At 38.4% G+C, this 19,041-nt stretch overlaps 3 protein-coding genes across 3 annotated transcripts; all 3 read left to right on the top strand.

Moving 5' to 3' along the window:
- Positions 1–998: 998 nt before the first annotated feature.
- On the top strand, positions 999–3,136 carry LOC140947548 (melanopsin-like). The gene has a single exon (XM_073396688.1). The coding sequence runs from the start codon at positions 1,682–1,684 to the stop codon at positions 2,579–2,581; it is 900 nt and encodes a 299-aa protein (XP_073252789.1). The 5' UTR covers positions 999–1,681; the 3' UTR covers positions 2,582–3,136.
- Positions 3,137–4,699: 1,563 nt separating this feature from the next.
- On the top strand, positions 4,700–9,268 carry LOC140947582 (cysteine-rich hydrophobic domain-containing protein 2-like). Its single transcript, XM_073396724.1, has 6 exons — positions 4,700–4,892; positions 5,038–5,092; positions 6,466–6,621; positions 7,223–7,279; positions 7,823–7,882; positions 8,269–9,268. Exons 1-6 carry the CDS (start codon positions 4,765–4,767, stop codon positions 8,317–8,319), a joined length of 507 nt encoding a protein of 168 aa, XP_073252825.1. The 5' UTR covers positions 4,700–4,764; the 3' UTR covers positions 8,320–9,268.
- A 2,609-nt stretch (positions 9,269–11,877) lies between these two features.
- Positions 11,878–15,625, top strand: LOC140947990 (histone PARylation factor 1-like). The gene is made up of 6 exons (XM_073397220.1): positions 11,878–11,992; positions 12,088–12,213; positions 13,324–13,513; positions 13,631–13,729; positions 14,086–14,321; positions 15,231–15,625. Exons 1-6 carry the CDS (start codon positions 11,884–11,886, stop codon positions 15,533–15,535), a joined length of 1,065 nt encoding a protein of 354 aa, XP_073253321.1. The 5' UTR covers positions 11,878–11,883; the 3' UTR covers positions 15,536–15,625.
- Positions 15,626–19,041: the final 3,416 nt, after the last annotated feature.

Raw genomic sequence — 19,041 nt, 5'->3', positions numbered from 1 at the left:
TATTGACCAAGCTTGTTCGGTCAAGACGGCTTTAAATTGGCCTCGTTCGCAAAAAAGAACTTGGCCAATATCCAGTCATCCTCAGTGACTCACGCTTGAACAGTGCTTGATCAATAGCGCATATCAGGAGCTTATTAACCAGTTATCATCGTTCGGGTGACCAACTTGTGTCATGAAGGCGCAGTCACAAAAGGAGATTTACTGATTTTAAGACGATATTTTGACCCATGCCCCGTCTTTAAAGCTGTCCGAATTTATATCAAGATGAGTTAACTGCCCTCCAAATTAGTTAGAAGAATTTCGCAAGAAGCCACGTTGCTCAAGATAAAATCGTATTAAAGCTGTACAAGGGAGAAAATATATTAAAGGTAAATTTCATTAAACAAATCACCCTATTAAACAGACCAAGTTAGAAATGTATTTAATAAGCACGTGCTTTCGTTATTAGAACCCTTAATCAAACATAAATGGCAATCAAAACACAATCGTTTACACGAAAACCACCAGTAAGTCACCTGCTTGCACTCGTTACGGTTTTTAGCCGCCGCTAGGACAGATACTTTCCGCCTAAACAGTAAATTCAGCTGGAATCACTGACTTGGAACGAACTTTAAGAGGTCCTAGCGCGATGCACGTGTCACAGGCAAAAGTACAATTTTATATTTCTGATCAGTCAGTGGCTCTAAGCAACTAAATGCACCATATGGAGAACAGTTGTGTGGCCTTTTAGGGGTTTTTTATTCGTCCGCGGTGAGCGGTGAGTGGACACAAAAGTTTTAAAGATTTCTTGTTTTGAATTTTAATCGAGTTCATTGTGTCTTTTAAACACGTGGTTTGCTAAGGCTCGCACATGTTTGGTCAGTTAGTGTATTGTTCTTTTTTATTGTTTCACCGTTGCTCAGTTATTAGCTGTTAATTCAAGCATGAATACGCAAGAAAAGTTCTTTTTCATTCTAGTTCTGCCCCTCAAAAAAAGACTTCTAAAAGACATGCAAAAAAGGTCACATTTAATGTCTTTGTGTACACTTGGTTAGAAAAAAGCTTTTTATAAATTAACAAAACCACTACTTATGTCAAAACTACCCTTTAGCTGTTTCACAGCAACACAAAATACTTGGTAAATATGTAGTTTCGCGCGAAATATTAAATTCCCCACAATTTGAACCAATCATATCGAGGGGAAAAAAGTTGAGCCACCCGCTAGCCAATCAAAAGGCAGTATGCATCGAATTACAACAGGTGGACCATAGAGAGAGGTTGTTTCATAAATTTAACATTATCTTTAGTCTTAAGCGACAGGTTCCCGGTTATAAAAAAGTCTTTTGTAAGCCTCCTGTCAAAAAGATTCTTTGTTTGGAAGAAAATTGCATGATTCAAAGGAAAAAGTTTCTTTTATTCAAACCGTTCCTCTGGAAGCGAAGAGCTGGATCTGTCGATTCTGGAAGATCTCTGGGGGATTTCTTATGTCACCCATCTGATTTTTTTCAAAGGAGAATAGCATTGTTCTCCAGTTTCGCGAGGAATTAAGAAGTTACTGGCATATCTTCCGTAGTCTTTCGTGAAGTGCACAACGTAAAATCGAAAAGGCAGTAAAGTGACAATTGCATTCTGGCGGATCACTGAAGGTCGAAGATCGTTTCGTTCACAACAAGATTAACTGAAGGTTTCCCACAAATCGAAAATGGCTGAGACCAGCGAAATTAAATTCAGCTTGGAAATTACCTCTTATTCTCCTGTGGCCTCGGTAATAGCACTCTATTGCCTTATGACAATTGGTGTAAATATTTTCGTTTGCTACTACATTTACCGCAAGAGAAGCCTTCGCACGTCATGCACCGCGCTCATTGTGGCAAATTTGGCCGCTGTGGATGTTTTGGTTTCAATCAAAGATTTACCACTGCTGATCTCAGTTGCCTCAAGTGGAAAATGGTACTTCGAAGAGCATTGGTGTCGCAGTTACGGTCTCACAAACGTAATCTACATAATTGTGTCGATTTCAACGCTCGTTACAATCACAACTGAACAGTTTTACCGCATGACTGAGGGACAAAATATTTCGGCTTCTAGTTCCAGTCGTACAATCCCTTTGGGTTACATCATCGCGCACACAACTCTCTCCTACTCATTATCTTTGTTATGGAGCAAGTACGTGTTTATCAGCAGAAAAGCGTTCTGCGAAGTTGATTGGCCTCCGTCCGGATTGAGTTTTACCCTTGTCACTTCCTGCATTTTTCTGATCCCTGTGTCCCTTCTGATTTACAATTTTTTCGGAAGCGACTCCGAAGAGAAAGAAACTTCCGACAAAGACAAGCTAGCTAAAATGGAGAACGGAGAAGGAGAGAGTGAAGCAGACAAAGCCCACTGTCGCCTGCAGCTCGCCATCACGGTGTTTTTGATCACGTGGTCACCTTACGTGATAGAGAGCTTTTTCACGTATTCCTCAGAAGTTCCGAACATCGCTGGAGTTGTGTCAGCTTTTCTTCCAATCTTGACAACAACACTTATTCCTCTGTGGTTCATCAAGTGGCGAAGAGAGGCGGACAGACTTTACCCCGTCATTTCGTACGTCCAGAATTGTTAAATGCGGAATCTGTAAATTCATCCTGGAACAGTTTGGGAAACAAGTCCACTTAAGGTTAATATTAAAATTGATTTTACTTGGCGGCAAAAGATCACTCATCAAAACATTCAGTAGTTGGTCCCGGCGAAGCAAGTGCCTGAATTCGTTAACACGGACAATATTGGACCGCGCTAGATGAGCTTAAAATTAATTTAAGGTATAGATTATATTACTTCTAAATTACTTGCGGAAGTTTTTAAAACTGGAAGTGTTTTATTTTTCTGCATATGCAGATTGAATAAATTAATCGATGAATTACAAACCAAGCCGAGGAAAAGAATCGGGTGGCATCAATGAATTTTGAATGAAAAAGTTTTATCCTAGAAAGAGAGTTAAATTTTCTTATTTATGTAATTAGTATATGGTCCTAATCATGAATTTTTATTGAATTCTAAAATGATTTATAATGGTTTATTGCCATTAATCACGAAGATATGTTTCTCAGTTTTATCATTTGTATTTGCTTGGGGCCTTATGAATGTCAAAAAACGCAAATAAAAGGCATTTTCAATATCACTTGTACGCATGCAGTTTTAATGAGATTGGAGCTCATATTACAAAAAGATTGTTTAAGCCTGTCGCGCGGTTTGCATTATACGGCGTAAGCATCAAACTTAACAGTTTTTAAACCGAGATGTTTTTCAGTAAGTAGCCCCCCTTTTAATTTAAGCATGCGTTTTTGCTGTGTAGAACAGTGGTTGCCTTCATACTCCTTCTCCTCTCTGACCTCTCTTGTTCGACTTATCAATTTGTAAGCGGAGAAGGCAACACTGAATGACTAACACAAGCGCCTTTGACCGTGTATTATATTTGAACTTGACACAAGACAATACCCTCTCTCTGGTCGAGCTAGAGGAGCATGAAGCCTTACTCTGGCTACCAAGAATCTAACTGCTCTGTTAATCAACCCTATTCATTTGCTTCAACTGTCAATTTTTGTCTCATGTTATGTTTCCCATCTCCGGTAGTTTTAGGTCAGATGTTGATGAGGGTCGTTGATGTGTATGTTGTTGGAGGAGGCAGGAGTTAGAAGGAAATTTCTGGCTTAAGCAGGGGCCATTTGCCTTAAGTCTTAAATAGATCCAAAAATTCTCAGTGGCGCATGTTAGTTCATTTTCACTTTCACTTGGATGGCTCAGCAGTTTACATAATTGATAAAAAGACTCAGCTCCGTCGAGCAAAGCACGCAAGACCAATGAGGTGGCTAAACGTGACTGGGGGGAGGAGACGAAAGAGGCGCGAAAAAGCTGCTGCGCTCTCTTTTCGCGTCTCGCTGTTTCGTTGCATGTGCGTGTGCCAGAGAAACGTCATTTTCCAACCTCGTTCCCAGGGTTGGTCATTTTCTAGGGTCACATGTAAAAGTGCGTCTTAGCTTCGTACTACTAGAATCAACGATGTCGAAAGCGCACCAGACTGGCTAGGGGGCTTGAACAAAGTGATCAATTTAGGTATCTGGGAGACTGCCCACCCACCCCTCCCCTGGATTGCCCCAAAGGCGTTTTTGAGGGATGCACGTCAACCGGAAGAGAGGAGTTTTTCTTGCCTTAACGCTACCAAATTCGTATTTCTAAAAGTCTCAGTTACTCTTATAAGAGACGATCTGGGCGAAAATTAGGGCAAAACCACTGCCCACCAAAATGCAAAAAGTCCATTGCCGGTTGACGTGTGTCGCTTACTTTAGACTCCTTTGCTTTAAAAGATCCCTAATAGATCATAAAGGATATGTTCACGTCTCGGACTACGACAGATGAAAGCTTATGAGCCATATTTTGGTTATATTTTAATACCTATTTGAAAAAGTCAATATGGAAGAAGCGCTTTAGAAACATTTTTAATTGGCAAAATTTTTAAAGAAAGTTTGTACACCCATGCCAAAAATATCTTTCCGGGGGTTGATTTAATTTCAGCCCGCCGATTACTCTAAAAAAAAGAAAAGAAAAAAGAAAAAGGAAAAAAGTGGACACTTCAAGAAATTCACCCCACCCCTCCACCCCTACACATTCATTCATTGTTCGTCAGTACCAGGCTCCCATCTGCTATCGTTCCCGATTATCCTTGCGCCACATGGTAAATATCTCTTCACTTCCGATGTATAATACCTTCTCTCGCTGTGAGTAACTTTTTTTTTCTAAAACGTCCTGTGGATGGCGAACTTTGACGCAATTTTTGACGAAAATCTTCAAGAGGACGAGCGAGTCTCTCAGGCTTCTGACGAACTTGTTCAAGTGACCCCAGAGCCGGTGGTCATTCGCGGCGTAGGACATATGACTGTGTGAGTTGTGTTTACGCTTTTCGAGAGCATTCACTCGAAGTTCATATTTGTCCTGTGCCTTTTTGGTTCTACTTACCAACTATATTATACCTTGCAATGGCACAAGTTAATTACTTTTTCCATTGGTTGTTCTTCTGGCTTATAGATTTGGTCTCAATAGCAAATTTGACGTGGAATTTAAGCAAGGACTTAGCGCGAAGGTAGGGATTTTCTTTGTGAGTCGATGTGCGCGTGGTCGTTTTATAAGGAGCTGGACGCCTTATGAGCTTATATTTTCCGGTTTTATTTGACGTTTGTGTTGCCTCAGTGTAGGAAATCCCAAAATACTTCATAAAAATAAATGATAGTTCAATGTCTTACACCATTCGTTGGCGAAAAAAAAACTTTACTCAAGATAAATTTGTTCTCTAATTTTTTGTAACAAATTGAACGTTTCTTTGTCCGATCGAGTATCAGCCTATTCTTAAATTTACCATGTGTGTGTGTTTTTTTTTTATCTGTGCACGAAGTCTGGATCTGTAATTGGCTAATGTTGAACAGTTGAATTCGAATCCAGTATTTCGTCTTCTTGGATGATACGACCTTGTATGTGTGTTTGAATCGAATTGGAACGATAAAGGTGAATAATTCGTTAATTTTAATTTCATTTTTGTTTAAGCTTAGCACTTTTATAAAGCGGCCACCAGTAAACGCCGATATTTGTAAACAACCCCCTTTTGGTTAGGGAACAACAACAGCAATCTATCCCGGCAAATCAGAGTAATAAACTCTGCTTTATATAATTAAGCATCCATGTTTTAAGACATTTGTGCTCATGTTTTGCCTCTGAGTGATCAGTGATGATTTATGCCCTAGTACTATAAGGAGTATGAGATACTGGTTGCTACAGGGTCAGAAGTCACTTGTTTTTTTTTTTTTTTCCAGACACTTCTTCATACTGTTGATGAATAGGCATCTTACATTTATAAGTGACTTGATGTTAGTGTTGGGAGATGACTGAAATATCATAATCAATTATCAGTAATAACTGTATTGACCCAGCATATCAATCATCAATTGTAAACCAGAAAATATCTCTTTAAAAATTCCATTTACAATAAGGAGAGCCACTGTACCATGATTTAGAACACAAGAAAAACATACAAAATGTATGAGAAAAGGGACATCAATATCCTGTAGCTCAGTGGTTAGAGTTTCCAAGCTAGTCAGAACTCAGAGGGTTGTGAGTTAGATTCTCACCTGGAGCTTGGGATAATTTGATGATCGTCCTTTCGTCCTTTATTATGAGGGTCATTAAAACGACAACACACAAGTTTTTAATATGTTTATTTGCCAACAAGAATTTTATTTTTTCCCATGATAATCAATTGTACATTTTCCATGAGCAGTTATCCCATTGTTTAAAGTTAGATTAATGATCGATTATAATCGAAGATCAGCGCACACTACTACATGATGTAGATGCGGATACCGCGTAAAAAGGGTGTTGCAATGTATCAACTGTTGCTAATGCTCGTTCTTCAAGGCAAATTCAGAATCTTGTTATTAATATATTTTTATGCCTACACTGTAGGTTGCCCCTGAAGAGTACAAAGCAACTGTAATGAGAGTCAACAGAGTTCTTAGTAAAACAATGCCTGTAAATGTACGTTGGTTACTTTGTGGTTGTATCTGTTGTTGCTGTACTCTTGGCATGTCCATGTGGCCTGTTGTTTGTCTAAACAAAAGAGTAAGTAGTCATTCTGTTTGAAATAGACTAAGAGTCTTCTTGAATACATTCAAATCTGTTTAAGGTGTGGTCCTGTGCCAGTTAATAAGTTCTTCTTTTCTTATCATATTGTATGAAGATATTAGCCTCTATGTCTACTCTAAAACTTGTTTTGAAATCAAGTTCATGTATTTATGTATGTATATATGTTACAAATAGGTGTTTTTAAAAATTTTAAAATCAAATAATGTAAGAAACTTCATGTATTTCCTGTAGATCTTTTTCATGTAACATCAACTCCCCCTGACTAATAATGCTGCAGAACCAATTTGGTACTTGGACTAATTGACCAAAAATGTTCATTCAATAAAGTTCATAATTAAAAATATCTATCTATGTCTTAAGATTAAGTTACTTAGTAGATTCCTGCAGTGTGGTAAGATAAACTGTAACAGCATGGGCTGCCAGTGGGTCAACCGGTCACATAAAGTATATTGTATACCTATACATAAACAGGTTTTCCCAGGAGACTCGAAAGTGTGTCTTTATCTGCTTTAGTTAAAATTAAAGGCAGATTTGGATAACCTGACCACTGAATGATGTCATTATTCTTTTATTGTAGACAAGGCATTCAATTAATAAGGTTTTAGATGCTGAAAACTGCCACCTTTACCATAAGGTTTGTATAGAAGTCTTGAATAATGACAGCTTGTTCATTCAATTACTATAAGTCAAACTTAAACTCATCAAAAATAGACGAACTTGGGTGCTAGTGCCTTCAAGGTTGGTGGAGCTGGGCAATGCTCTAGCACAATGAATGTGGTATCCATGGCAACCCTGTGAGTGGTCTCTGCCAGGTACTATCACACTGAACTGTTCAGCGGAATGCTTAGCGAGGACGCATTCAAAGAACTGCAAGCAAGCAACTTTGTATATGCTGTAGTTAATTTTTTCAGGTAATTTTTATTTTTCCATTGTTTTTGGGTTTGGTAGTGTATGCTATTGAATTGAAAAGAAAGGAAAAACAAAAATTAACTGAAATAAAAAATTAACTGCAACATATACAAGTCGCAAGGTGCCCTTGCTAGAAGCATCGGGCTGCTCCTAGCACAGTTGGGAAAACTGCCGACCAGCATTGGTTTGAGTTAACTTTGCCTAAATTACATTAATTTTAGCCACATTTATATCAGTGTAGTGCTAAATTTCTGTTTATTGTTCTCAGCTTGGACTCCATTGGCGTCTTAACAAACAGCGATGTAATTCCAGTAACATGATGGAATATGTAAGTTCTGTTCATGGGAGCTGTTTCTCACAGTGAATGTGTTAGTCTAGAAGTTAGCTAGAAACCTTACAGGCTGGCAATCTGTTGTAACAAATAACTTCCAACGGTTTCTAGAATTTCTAAAAAGTTCACCATGCTACAATGATGCCCTGTTAGGGTAAAATTCTGACGAGTGAAATGGCCTTGAAACAGTGACATAAGGCAAATGAAATGATGACATTGAGTGACGTAAAGATGGGTTAAATACCAACAGGGACATTGCCTTCTCCTCATAAAAAAAACGCGAAACAACCATATTTGAAATCCAGACCAGGGACATACGTACCCTCCTAAGAGGAGCTCTACAATGTTTACTAACATGAATGTTTCCAAATTCATATTTGTAGGTTTTGCTAGTAGAATTCTTGCCAAAGGAACAAATTTTAAAACCAGACTGATGACTGATGTTGTCATGTGATCACAAGAGCTCTCCTGGATTGTGAATATAAAATTATTGTATTATTGTATATTTCTTAACATAATTTGTATTAATAAGACAGTAAATAGAAAACAACTGTGTAACATACACTGTGAAAAAAATCCAAATATCAGATATACTCTACAAGTCCTGCATGTTTTGTAACAAGTCTTGTCAGGTTGTATTGCAAGCAAGATTGTAGCTTCACTCCATTGCACAGTGATATGAATTCCAGATTATTTTTGATACCAAAACAAATTCAATAATTTAGCTGACACTGAAAACTGTATGTACTTTCTCAGTTCAACAAACAAAATGAAGTGCCAACACCTAAGGAGAAATGAATTGAATTGAGCAATTTTTTATTTGTTGTTGTGTATTCTGTAGTTTGGTTTGTTGGTACTAGTAAATGGTGTTTTCTGCATTCAAGGCCTTCCAACCAAAACATGCAAGGTTTCATGTCTTGTAGCACATTAAGTTATTGATAATGATTTTTGAAGTTCATAGTTCAGCTATAATTTTTATATTTTAAGATAACAAATGGAGCAGAGAGAATTTCAATTACCAGTTTTATTGAAGTCATTATTTTTTTCCTTTCTCTTTTGACATATTGTTATGATTTAAACCCTCAGAGGGTCTGAGTAACATTGATTTGTTGTAATAACCAGGGCCAAGTTGTTTGAAGTTCAATGAGCTCTAATGCTGGGTTAACTTGTTCTACTTGTCCTTTGAACAATCTGGTTGCTGCTGACCCACTTCAGCAACCATTTAGCCCCATCTGAGGGTCTCAATGGGGTTAACCGTTAGGCGTCAACCAGCCTAAAATTCAACTGTCAACTGTCCAAAAAGGTTATTTTTACCGTCAACGGTCAATAATGCAGATTAATATTAAGTTTTAAAGTATTTCAAATCTTATTATTTCAACTGATCTTCACGGACTTCCAGCTCTCTCCACTCTCTCGAGACATCACAAGACCTTACAAGTTGCTTGTATCTGAAAATGTTTCAAAATTTTATATGAGAAAGGCCAAGACAACCTCAAAAACCCAGCAGTTACTATTAATTTATACGGGAGTTAATATTTCCTTTTTCTCTTGGACAAAATTTCTACCACGTAACCATCAACCATCAAAAGCTTTTAAATGTAACCATCAAAATGGGAAAAAAAATTTCTTCTTTTTATTGGCTGCAAGTCCACCATGTGACCTGCAAAGAACTGCCTTCTAATAACGGTCTGCTCATGGGCAATGTCGTCCAACTGTGTTTGGCTGCAAATAATATTCTGCTCATGCATAAATAAAACCACACTTTTCTCCTTCTTGCAATCACTGTTGCGTGAAAAATGGCATATCGCTTCGCTAATGAAGATATTCATTAAAAAATTGATTTGGTGATTGAATGGTAAAACAATTATTTAACTTGGTTATCGCAAAATATCGTGATTTGTCAGTGTGTCGTAGATCAGTTATTTGCTTCGTCCTTTGGCCTTCATGCTTTCTTCTCAGCACGTCTGACAAATCATGATATTTTGTCCAACCTTATCCATGAATTGTTGAAAGCTACAACTCCATTGAGACCCTCCCATCTAGTACCGTAATTTACCAATGTCATAGATACTCTTTGCATGTAACGTTAAGCATCTCCCTTAGCAAAGTTAAATGAGAAAAAGGGATTTAATGAAAGGTCTTTTAAAATGACGACATTAAATTTGGATATCAAGGTTGTTTAAAAAGTTTATAAGGCCTAAACATGTGTCCACTTTTTTTGCTCATTTTTGCTTGTTACCAGTATTGAAGTATATTTCCTTGCGATTTTCATAAATTGATTGTGTATAATATGTTGTCCTGTTTCTCTGTGAATTAGTAAAGTGAGGCTCAAATTAATTCTTTAAGATAACAGTTTATTTATTTATATTATTTTGCATTGTTAAAATAGTAATAGAATTATTTTTATTGTTGTTGTATTTGTCAGTGTCCCATGACACATTAGCCTGCAAGCAAGCTCTCCTATTTGGGCAAGCGAAGCGAGCCTCGCGAGAACGCGCGAGCAAAGGGGCCGGCTCCTCGCGGCTTTGCCGCTTGCTCGCGCGTTCTTGCATGGCACGCTTCGCTCGCCCAAATAGGAGAACTTGCTAGCAGGCTAATGACACATTATCATTGAATCTTGCCTTGAAAACTCTTTTTAAAATCACGGTTACACTATGAGACTTATTTGCTTGTTGATGTTAGGAGTTGTAAGGGTTGAAATATTCTTTTGTGTTCCAGCAAAGGTTTCCCTCATGTAAGGGAATCCAAGACAGTCTTGGATTCTGGATTCCATACTGTGGATTCCAGTCCAGTCAGTGGAACTTGGATTCTTGATTCCATTCATTTGTAGGATTCCGGATTCCTTGAGCTGTATTCTGGATTCCAAACTCCAGGATTCTGCATTCCACAAGCAAAATTTTCCCCAATTCCGGATACCAAAAGCAAAAATTTCCCAAAATCCTGAATCAGAATTCCCTTACATAAGGTGGAAAGGTTCTGTTTCTGTTATGGCATTTATTGACTCCTAAAACTTAAGGTATTGCCAAATAAAGGCAATAGACTTGCCTTGAAAATGTAAATCAAGTTTCCTGGGGCAAGATGTCTTTTCACATATTTCTTAAGTATTTTTTTCCTTTTTAACAACATTCACCCGTGAAGACACACGTGCTGGCATGTGTTAACCGGTGCAGGCACCAAATATTAAGATATTAATATGTTATTTTTAATTATTAGACTCTATTGCTTTCCTGGTTAAGGGTTTACTATTGGTATATGGCTGGTTTAATAGTCAACATTTTGCTGGTGCTAGTTTTAATAAAGTGGTGAAAATGATGAAATCATTGTTGTTTAGTTATGAAAATAGATAACGACGACCTTTACTTGGGCTGTACATTTGAAACGGGGGCTTGTAGACGGAATGTAATGGACGTCTGAACATTAGATTTCACTTGTTGCACTCAACACTCCTTATTCCTCACATAAAATGCAAATGCATATAAAATAAACCCCTCTTACATTTGGAGAGACCTCGATAAAAGCTAGCCCTCTTGGATTTTAATGCAGGGTAAGCGAACTTAATACTTGGGAACAATTCTTGCAAGAACCACTTGGACAAACCAGCAGTGAAGTGAAACGGGATCGTGGTATCGATCAGGATCAGCAATAGAATAGAGCTAAAAATTAAAGACAATGCTGAGCGGACTGCTTTGGATGGGTAATTTATTTGCCCCTTGCTTACATGTTTATAGCCTGGCCACTGATACTGCAAATATTTTTAGCTCAAGGCTTCATGCTGTTTTTTTCGAGAGGATATCTCTCTCAGCTACAGATTTCATTCAAGGTTATTCAGAACATCACCGGAAAGGTATATATTGGACACTAAAGCACAAGGCCAGTCGGGGTCGTGTCGGGGTCGGCACGACCAATCCTGGAAAGTACCACCGTGAGGCGTGAGCGGACTGGGAACCAAAACTTTCCCGCCAAATACGCGCCAAGTGCATTGTTGTTCGATTTACAAAATGGCGGACGAAATGCAGCCACCAGCGAAGAAGCGTAGGAAGACAGAAAAAACAGGATCCGATCTTGATGATAAGCTTGAATCAAAGCAGCAGTCTGCAAAGGAATCGGGTGAGATTGAGAAATTAAACTCACTATACACGATTTTTTAGCCAAGTTCGCAGCAGTTTAGCTATAAAAGTTGCATCTTAAAACTGTTTCTGCAGGTAAAGATGTGAATAGTCGCAACGATCTTAAAGAAAAGGTGAGGGAAACATTCAAAGTTGAACTTCCCTCGGATTTTTTCGATTTTTGGGATTTTTGCAAAAATCTGAAAGGTGGAAATCCATGTGGTAAGTCCGCTTTCAGTGTTAACACGTCTTTCATCTATCTGACTAAGAACTTCAATTAAAGCTTAAGTATTAAAGTCGATAGTTAAGTAATAAAATTAACTTAGATTAGGAATCCTGCCCTGATGTATGCTTGGTTGTATCTTGAAAGCCTTATTCATTAAATAAATGCAATTTTTTTAAGCTGCAACAAAAGCTGTTCATAGCTGGAACCTTACTAATTTTTCGCATGTTTCTCATCGTATACTTCTTAGCATCAGATAGATTGGTTCCTGTTTTCAAGCCCCTTGGCGAGACCTTAATCATGATAAGACTAGGCAGCTTATGGTACAACTGTATCTATTGGACGAACTTTGAGACACTGTCTGTCTATAAAAGTTCTGCTATGCCACACCTGGTCATTATTCGGCTAGCTTGCACAAAAGCAAACAGTTACAGCAATTTTGTTACCCGCCCTCCCTCCCTCCCTCCCTCCCTCCCTTTGGAGGAGTTGTGTTGTGTTATGTATTAATAAATGTTTGGTGGGATACTCCTTGTGGTGCAGTTAAGTCTACGTTGCGACTTCCCCCAAGCTTTAGGCATTGCTTGTATCTTGCCATCTTATTCCTTTGCCTTAATCTTGTCTGATCGAGCCCGTGCAGTGCTAGGGAGATAAGAAAGGCTCTGCCAATACTCTTGTCCTATCCCACAGTAGTGGGGTGATAAGTGAGGCTTGTGTTATTTTGTGTGCATAAGCTGAAGTTTCTATAACCTGCACAGTGCTGTGTCCCCCACCCCCACCCCCTTATTAAGCCATCTTGTGGTTGTTGTTTCATTTAGCCTGTGTATGTTATTTAGTGTCGTGACTTTTTCATAGGTATCTTAAGCAGAATAGTGACATTAATCAAACTAAAGTCAAACCCTGCTTTATTATGGACACCTGCTTAATATGGACACCTCGTTATTACCAAAAACAGTTTGCTTTATCCCTTGGGAAAGAAAGTCCTTACATTTTCTCAAAATCCAACCTGCTTAATACAGACACCCTGTTGATACGGACAATTTGCATGACTTCATCATTTTCCATAATAATGGGGTTGACTGTTATTTATATTCTGTTTCAATCATTTGTAGATGCTTTGAAAGAATCTCTTGGGTTACAGCTGGTTGGACCATATGATGTTTTGTCAGGATCCTTTGATGATGTGAAAGAGTCAGATATCATATCATATCACCTTCATTATAGATATTACTATGATCCTCCAGAATTTTTGACTGTTATAAGAGGTGATGACAAGACAGGTTTTCATGTGGGATACTATAGGTAAAACTAGCTAATAGACAACACGTTTCTTCTGCCTGTCTTTATGTTCCCTGTATTTAAAACACTTCACCTGATTTAAACTGAGTGGTAACTCAATGTAAGTTTTTGGTTTTTTAGAGATGATCCAAAAGTTCTTCCAGTGTTCGTAGCATCTAACCAGGCTGAGAAGGGTTGTGAGTTTTCTTTCCTTGGTGAAAACCTCTTTGCAGCAATCAAGTAAGCATTACTTTATAAATTTAGTTCTCTTTGTGATGATTATAGGTGACTTGCTTCAGTCACGACCCTGCTTGTTTCAACTCCCAATAATATTTTATCTATTTTTAAAGTTTCTTCAGGAATGTATCATTCAAGTAGAGGCTACATTCCTTTTACGTATTAGCATGTGGAATGTAAATGAGGATTTCAATTGCTTGAAACACAAATTGCTTCAGGAAACTAATCTTGAAAGAGGTTTACATAAATTATATGTTATACAGAACCGTAGATTTACTTTTTGCATGCATAGTAATGCTTCAATTTCTATCCCCCAATCTTACTGACTTACAATAACTAGTGTTGTCTCGTTGTCTTAGCAAATTTATTGCTGACTTTATGAAGACCTCAAGTGGTAAATCCAAGCAAAAATCATTGAAGACACTTCAAACATCACTTGTTTCTGAAGCAAAGAAACTGAAATACAATCTTGAGACAAGCACATCAACCATCAAAGCAAGAAACAAGAAGGTTGTGAGTAAGACTTTTCACAAAGCTGGAATTGTCGTCCCAGTCATAAATGAAGTTGGGTACCGGCCTCTTACCATGACTGATGGTGAGTTCGAGGTTGTGATATTCTCACTGGCATGTAGAAATTTAACATCTTCATTCTTTGGATGATTTTTATATTGCTTTAATTTTGAACTCAGGTGCATATCCACATACATATTCTTCTGACTGATCTCCATACATTTCCTTTAAGAATTAGTTGAGAGAATTGGATAAAAGATTAAAGCATTTCTCTTGGGTGTTTACTCGCCTTGGACAGAGCTTCCTTTTGTCTTCTTTAGCGAGGAGAAAAAAGGAGGCCCTCCCTGAATCGCGTCAAACCTTTAAAGTCGCCACAGCCCAAACTTCTGAACTAGTCAATATTGTTCTCTCTTGTCAAACTGTTTTTTTTTTTAGTGCGAGCATTCGTTTATTGATAAACCAATGGTCATAAGCGAGCCCACTGTACCAAATGCACAGCGATTAGCCCTGGGTTCGAAACTGTATCCTAGCAACTTTCCCTGCACGCTCAACAAAGATCTTACTCGATTCATGCAGAGTCTTTCTCGAATACGCTAAAATCAAGCAATCAAAAGGATAAAGGCTCTGCTCTGCTGGCAAGGTGGTGTTCAGTTTATTAATTGTTTAGGTCCAAGAGTGACCAACATCAATTTTCTCCTAACAACATCAGCAGATCATCAAGAGTAAAGGTTATGAGAATTACTTAATTGATTACCAAAGGGAGAATGCTTTGATCTTAAGCCAAATTCTCTCAACTATTCTTAAAAGAAATGTATGGAGATAAGTCTAGAGAATTTGAATGTGGATCATGGGCCTGAAAGGGTTAATTATTGTAACTTGTTACCAGAAAACTGTTGTTGGGATGTAAAGATAGGAATATTAAGGATAGGAGAAAAAAGATCATTCACTGTTGAATCCTGTATTTGATTGTTTCTTAAATTTTATTGAATTGTAGGTGAACTGAGGAAAATCCTGAAGCAAATAACAGAAGGTAAGAATGAAAAAGATCAAGAAAAGGCATCTGAGGATCTCCAAGAAATAATGACCCTGGTTCAGTTTGCTAATGATGAGTGTGATTATGGAATGGGACTTGAGTTAGGATTGGATCTGTTCTGTTTTGGAAGCGAACGTTTTCATAATGCCATTCTTCAACTTATGCCACTTGCCTACAGGCTTCTTAGCAGGGATACATTTGCAGAGATTGTAGAAGTTCATATAAATAACCGAACTAGGGCTTCCCTCAGCCAGCTCCCATCTTAGTATGACAAAAGTTAACACAGTGTAGTCAGACGTCTTATCGAAGTGCTCTTACGAAAGACTTTGACAGGAAAGCCAGTTGACAACAAAATTTATCTTAAAACCAAATGCACATCTTCTGTTGGTAGATGTTAGTCTTTTTATGTCAGGTAACAAGCTGATACTTTTGTTGGCTGCATAGAATTGACAAGTATTTTGTACATCTTGTCACTGATTTAGGCAAGTTTTGAGACTCAAGTAGAAAATGTAGTGAAGACTAACTGGAAATGAGTTTCCTTCTAATGCCCATGCTCCCAAGCGTGGCCAGAAAAATATCTTACGAGCTGCTGTAATAGCTGTACCCTTCAAAAGGAATGAAGGGTTGTTGACGCACTTGAGTTCGAGAGTGGTGGTTATTTAGTTGGCTGTCGAGCACTTTTTGACTGTTTTATTATGGTCTATTATTATTTTTTTGTTTACCTAGGCGAAAAATATTGTTTTCTTAAAATTGTTATAAGAAGTTGCGTGTCAAAAAAGTCACCACGAGCTGTGGCGCTCGGGCCGCTCATTGGAGTGAATATGGTATTTACCACGTGCGGTAATCATAGAACTGTAGCGGAATAATGTGCTTAACCTTTCCGGCCGCCTAACCCCCCTTTCCTTTGAAACTATTTCCACTGGACTAATCCAAGACTGTTTGATACTTGTGTCCTATGCTTCTTTTCATTTCTGGTGTAAATACAGCTTTATAGCAACTTTCTTTTTCTCATTTTTCCCTCTCTTCTGGACTTTCACGAGACCATAATCCTATAGCAACTTTTTTTTGCGTAAAACCTGTGAAGCTGCAGTGGTTGGAGGAAGAAGATTACCCGCTTGCTTACGCATATCTTGGACCCATTCACGTCTCACCTGTGCGAGCGTTGAAGGTTTCTTCGTACCTCCCAAGTTTTGCTTCAAACTCGTCCGTCATCGAAAAACTGTGATGACTTGACCTCTGGTGCGGCGTTTCGGGTCAATCCCTTAAATTTTACGAGTCTATTAAGCCGCTCATATCAGGCTCTCAACACTTAGAGCTCTTTCAGGCGTTTGAGAAATTGAGCTAGTTCGTGGTCTTTTTCTACACGCAGCTTTAACGTGATGGACAGTTTATTTACGCTGCTTTTAAGCGCTCTCGTTAACATTTAAAAATTAAAAATGTTAACGAGAGCGCATATACGATGAACAATTATCAATAAATTGCTGTTACTCAACCACAACAGTGTAGAGAGTACAACCTGTTGCCTCATTATTCTCCCTTGGGGCTCTTTCCTTTAGCACTTGCATAAGAACCGTGGAAAATCATCTTAAAATTGCCATCTTAACAGCCTAGTGACAATCAGAAGGTCCCTGCCATAAATTTTTTTAAAGGTGAAGCGGATGACATAGGTAAACAGACACCTAGCCTGCACCCTCGCCGCCACCCGCCCCGCCCGTCCCGCCCTCATCCACTGTTTGCAGTTTTTACCACTGGTACATGCAAAAACCATCGGGGTGTAAACTTTACGTCAAATTGGGCTACTTTCTTAACTCCTTTCGCCTATGAGTCGTTTCGCTAACGTCCCGTTTACTTAGGTAACGTCTTATGTCGTTTTCCTTAAGAAGCGAAGCGAGCGCTGCGCATGTATATACCTCGTTCTCTCAGCTATGACACGAAAAAGTGCGATACATGCGTATATACCTTGTTTTTTCACCCAACACGAAAGCGAAACGACGTAAGACGTTAGCGAACAGGACTGCGAAACGACCGTAAACCATCTTAACATGCATGCCTGTCTCTTCAAAAGGTGAAAGAGTTGACGTAATACAAATGGAAGGATATTTCAGTCGCTTTTTAATTAATAGTTATGAATTCATTCATCATCGTATACGGTATGCGACACAAACCTTCGAGTGGCGTCTCTCAGACTGGCCCTGTCCGAGTGTTTGTTGAGATAAAATTGTGACAATGAGAATTGTCAGATCGATGATAACCTCTTACAAAAAAAGCTTTGCAACTGAGCAAAGTATTTCGCAACCACTTTGTATAGACGATAGTCGTTCAATTTCCGACTAGCAACAGAAGACACTAATCCATCTGTGTTACTCAGGGATCAACTGTATCATCTTGATAACGGGTTATTAAACTTACTGGATTATATCCTTCTTAATGAACAACCGAGAAAGATCCATCATTTAAACGGGTTCGGCCGAACTTCCAGTTTCTTCGGACACAGGTGCAGTTTCAAAATTGTAAGACAACTTCCTAAAAGGAATCTTTATCCTGTCAGATGAGGTGTGGGGCGAGGTGGAGAGAAGGTTAAAAAGCAAAATCAGATGTTGAACCCTTAAGAGTGATTGAAGAGTGTTGTAAATTGGTTCTAACTTTTGAGTGCGTAGACGAAACTCTTTGGCCATTTAAATGAAACCTCTTCAGCAGTACCTTTCCCATGGTACTATTTGTTTAGAATGTAGTTCTAACTTTTGAGTCTGTGGATGAAATCCTATGGTGTTACCATTCAAATGAAACCTCTTCAGCAGCACTTTCACATGGTACTATTCGTTTTTCAGCATTTTAAAAAATGAAATTTGAATTTTTTTGTCCAATTTTGACTTCGGCTGCTACACTTGAGTGGTGAAAGGGTTAAGCGCATGCTTTTTCACCTGTCCGTGGTAGGTCTAGTCTCTCCTCCTTTATTATACTGAGACTTATTCACTCATCACTATACTAGTCTGTCTTTTCAAGTCTTCTGGGTTATTTCGATGTAGTTATACTTAAATTTCGACCTTGATGGGCAGGGAGCCTCCAGTGGCTCAGTGGCTAGAGCATCGGAACTAGAACTCCGAGGGTCATGAATTTGATTCTCACCTGGAGCTCAGAGTTTTTCTGAGCTTTCTGGTGTAGAATTCTCCTTCTTCCTAATTTTATTCTTATGAAACAGGATAAATGAACGCGGAGTTCTTTACCTCTCTTTTAGCGGAATTTAGGAGTTCCGATAGCGCAACTGAGTAAGAAAAAACGAGGAAATAAACTAAGGAACGGAAAACAAAATGGCGTCCTTGAACGCTTCGAAAAGGTCATATATTTGGCTTGAAAGGCTGTGTAGAACCAAAAACGAAACTCATGTCAGTCAAACGCATAAAAACTCTTTAAACAACGCGCTAAAACCCTTTTACAACTTGAAATAAATGCTAAAAGATACACAAAATTCGTTACCACATATTCCTTGTTTTTAATGTTATTTTTGAGAACAATTGATATAAAACAAGATTAAGAAATAATATCACAGCCATCTGTAGGTGTATCTAAAATAGATGTCACCTTCCCTCCGCTGATTTCAGGTTTCTGTTGAAAAAAAGTAAGAAGTTCTTCCTCTGTTGAATGACGTCCAAACGAAGGCCTCGAATTCCGGAAGAAGGTCGGGCGGAAGTCGTTTGTTAGCTAATGTTTTTTACATTATTCTTTTTTAATTGTATTTTCATTAACGTCAGGCAAAAATAGAACAGTGATAGTT

Source organism: Porites lutea, chromosome 9 (genome assembly GCF_958299795.1).
Source record: "Porites lutea chromosome 9, jaPorLute2.1, whole genome shotgun sequence".
Taxonomy (NCBI): Eukaryota; Metazoa; Cnidaria; class Anthozoa; order Scleractinia; family Poritidae; genus Porites; species Porites lutea.
This window is presented reverse-complemented; position numbering and strand designations above follow the sequence as displayed.

Bases quoted from the DNA above. Each gene is read 5' to 3' on its own strand.
- LOC140947548 (XM_073396688.1), top strand. From the start codon at position 1,682: ATGGCTGAGACCAGCGAAATTAAATTCAGCTTGGAAATTACCTCTTAT.
- LOC140947582 (XM_073396724.1), top strand. From the start codon at position 4,765: ATGGCGAACTTTGACGCAATTTTTGACGAAAATCTTCAAGAGGACGAG. The intron at 4,893-5,037 runs GTGAGTTGTGTT...TCTGGCTTATAG, and splicing joins GGCGTAGGACATATGACTGT to ATTTGGTCTCAATAGCAAAT. The intron at 6,622-7,222 runs GTAAGTAGTCAT...CTTTTATTGTAG, and splicing joins TTGTTTGTCTAAACAAAAGA to ACAAGGCATTCAATTAATAA.
- LOC140947990 (XM_073397220.1), top strand. From the start codon at position 11,884: ATGGCGGACGAAATGCAGCCACCAGCGAAGAAGCGTAGGAAGACAGAA. The intron at 11,993-12,087 runs GTGAGATTGAGA...CTGTTTCTGCAG, and splicing joins GCAGTCTGCAAAGGAATCGG to GTAAAGATGTGAATAGTCGC. The intron at 14,322-15,230 runs GTGAGTTCGAGG...ATTGAATTGTAG, and splicing joins GCCTCTTACCATGACTGATG to GTGAACTGAGGAAAATCCTG.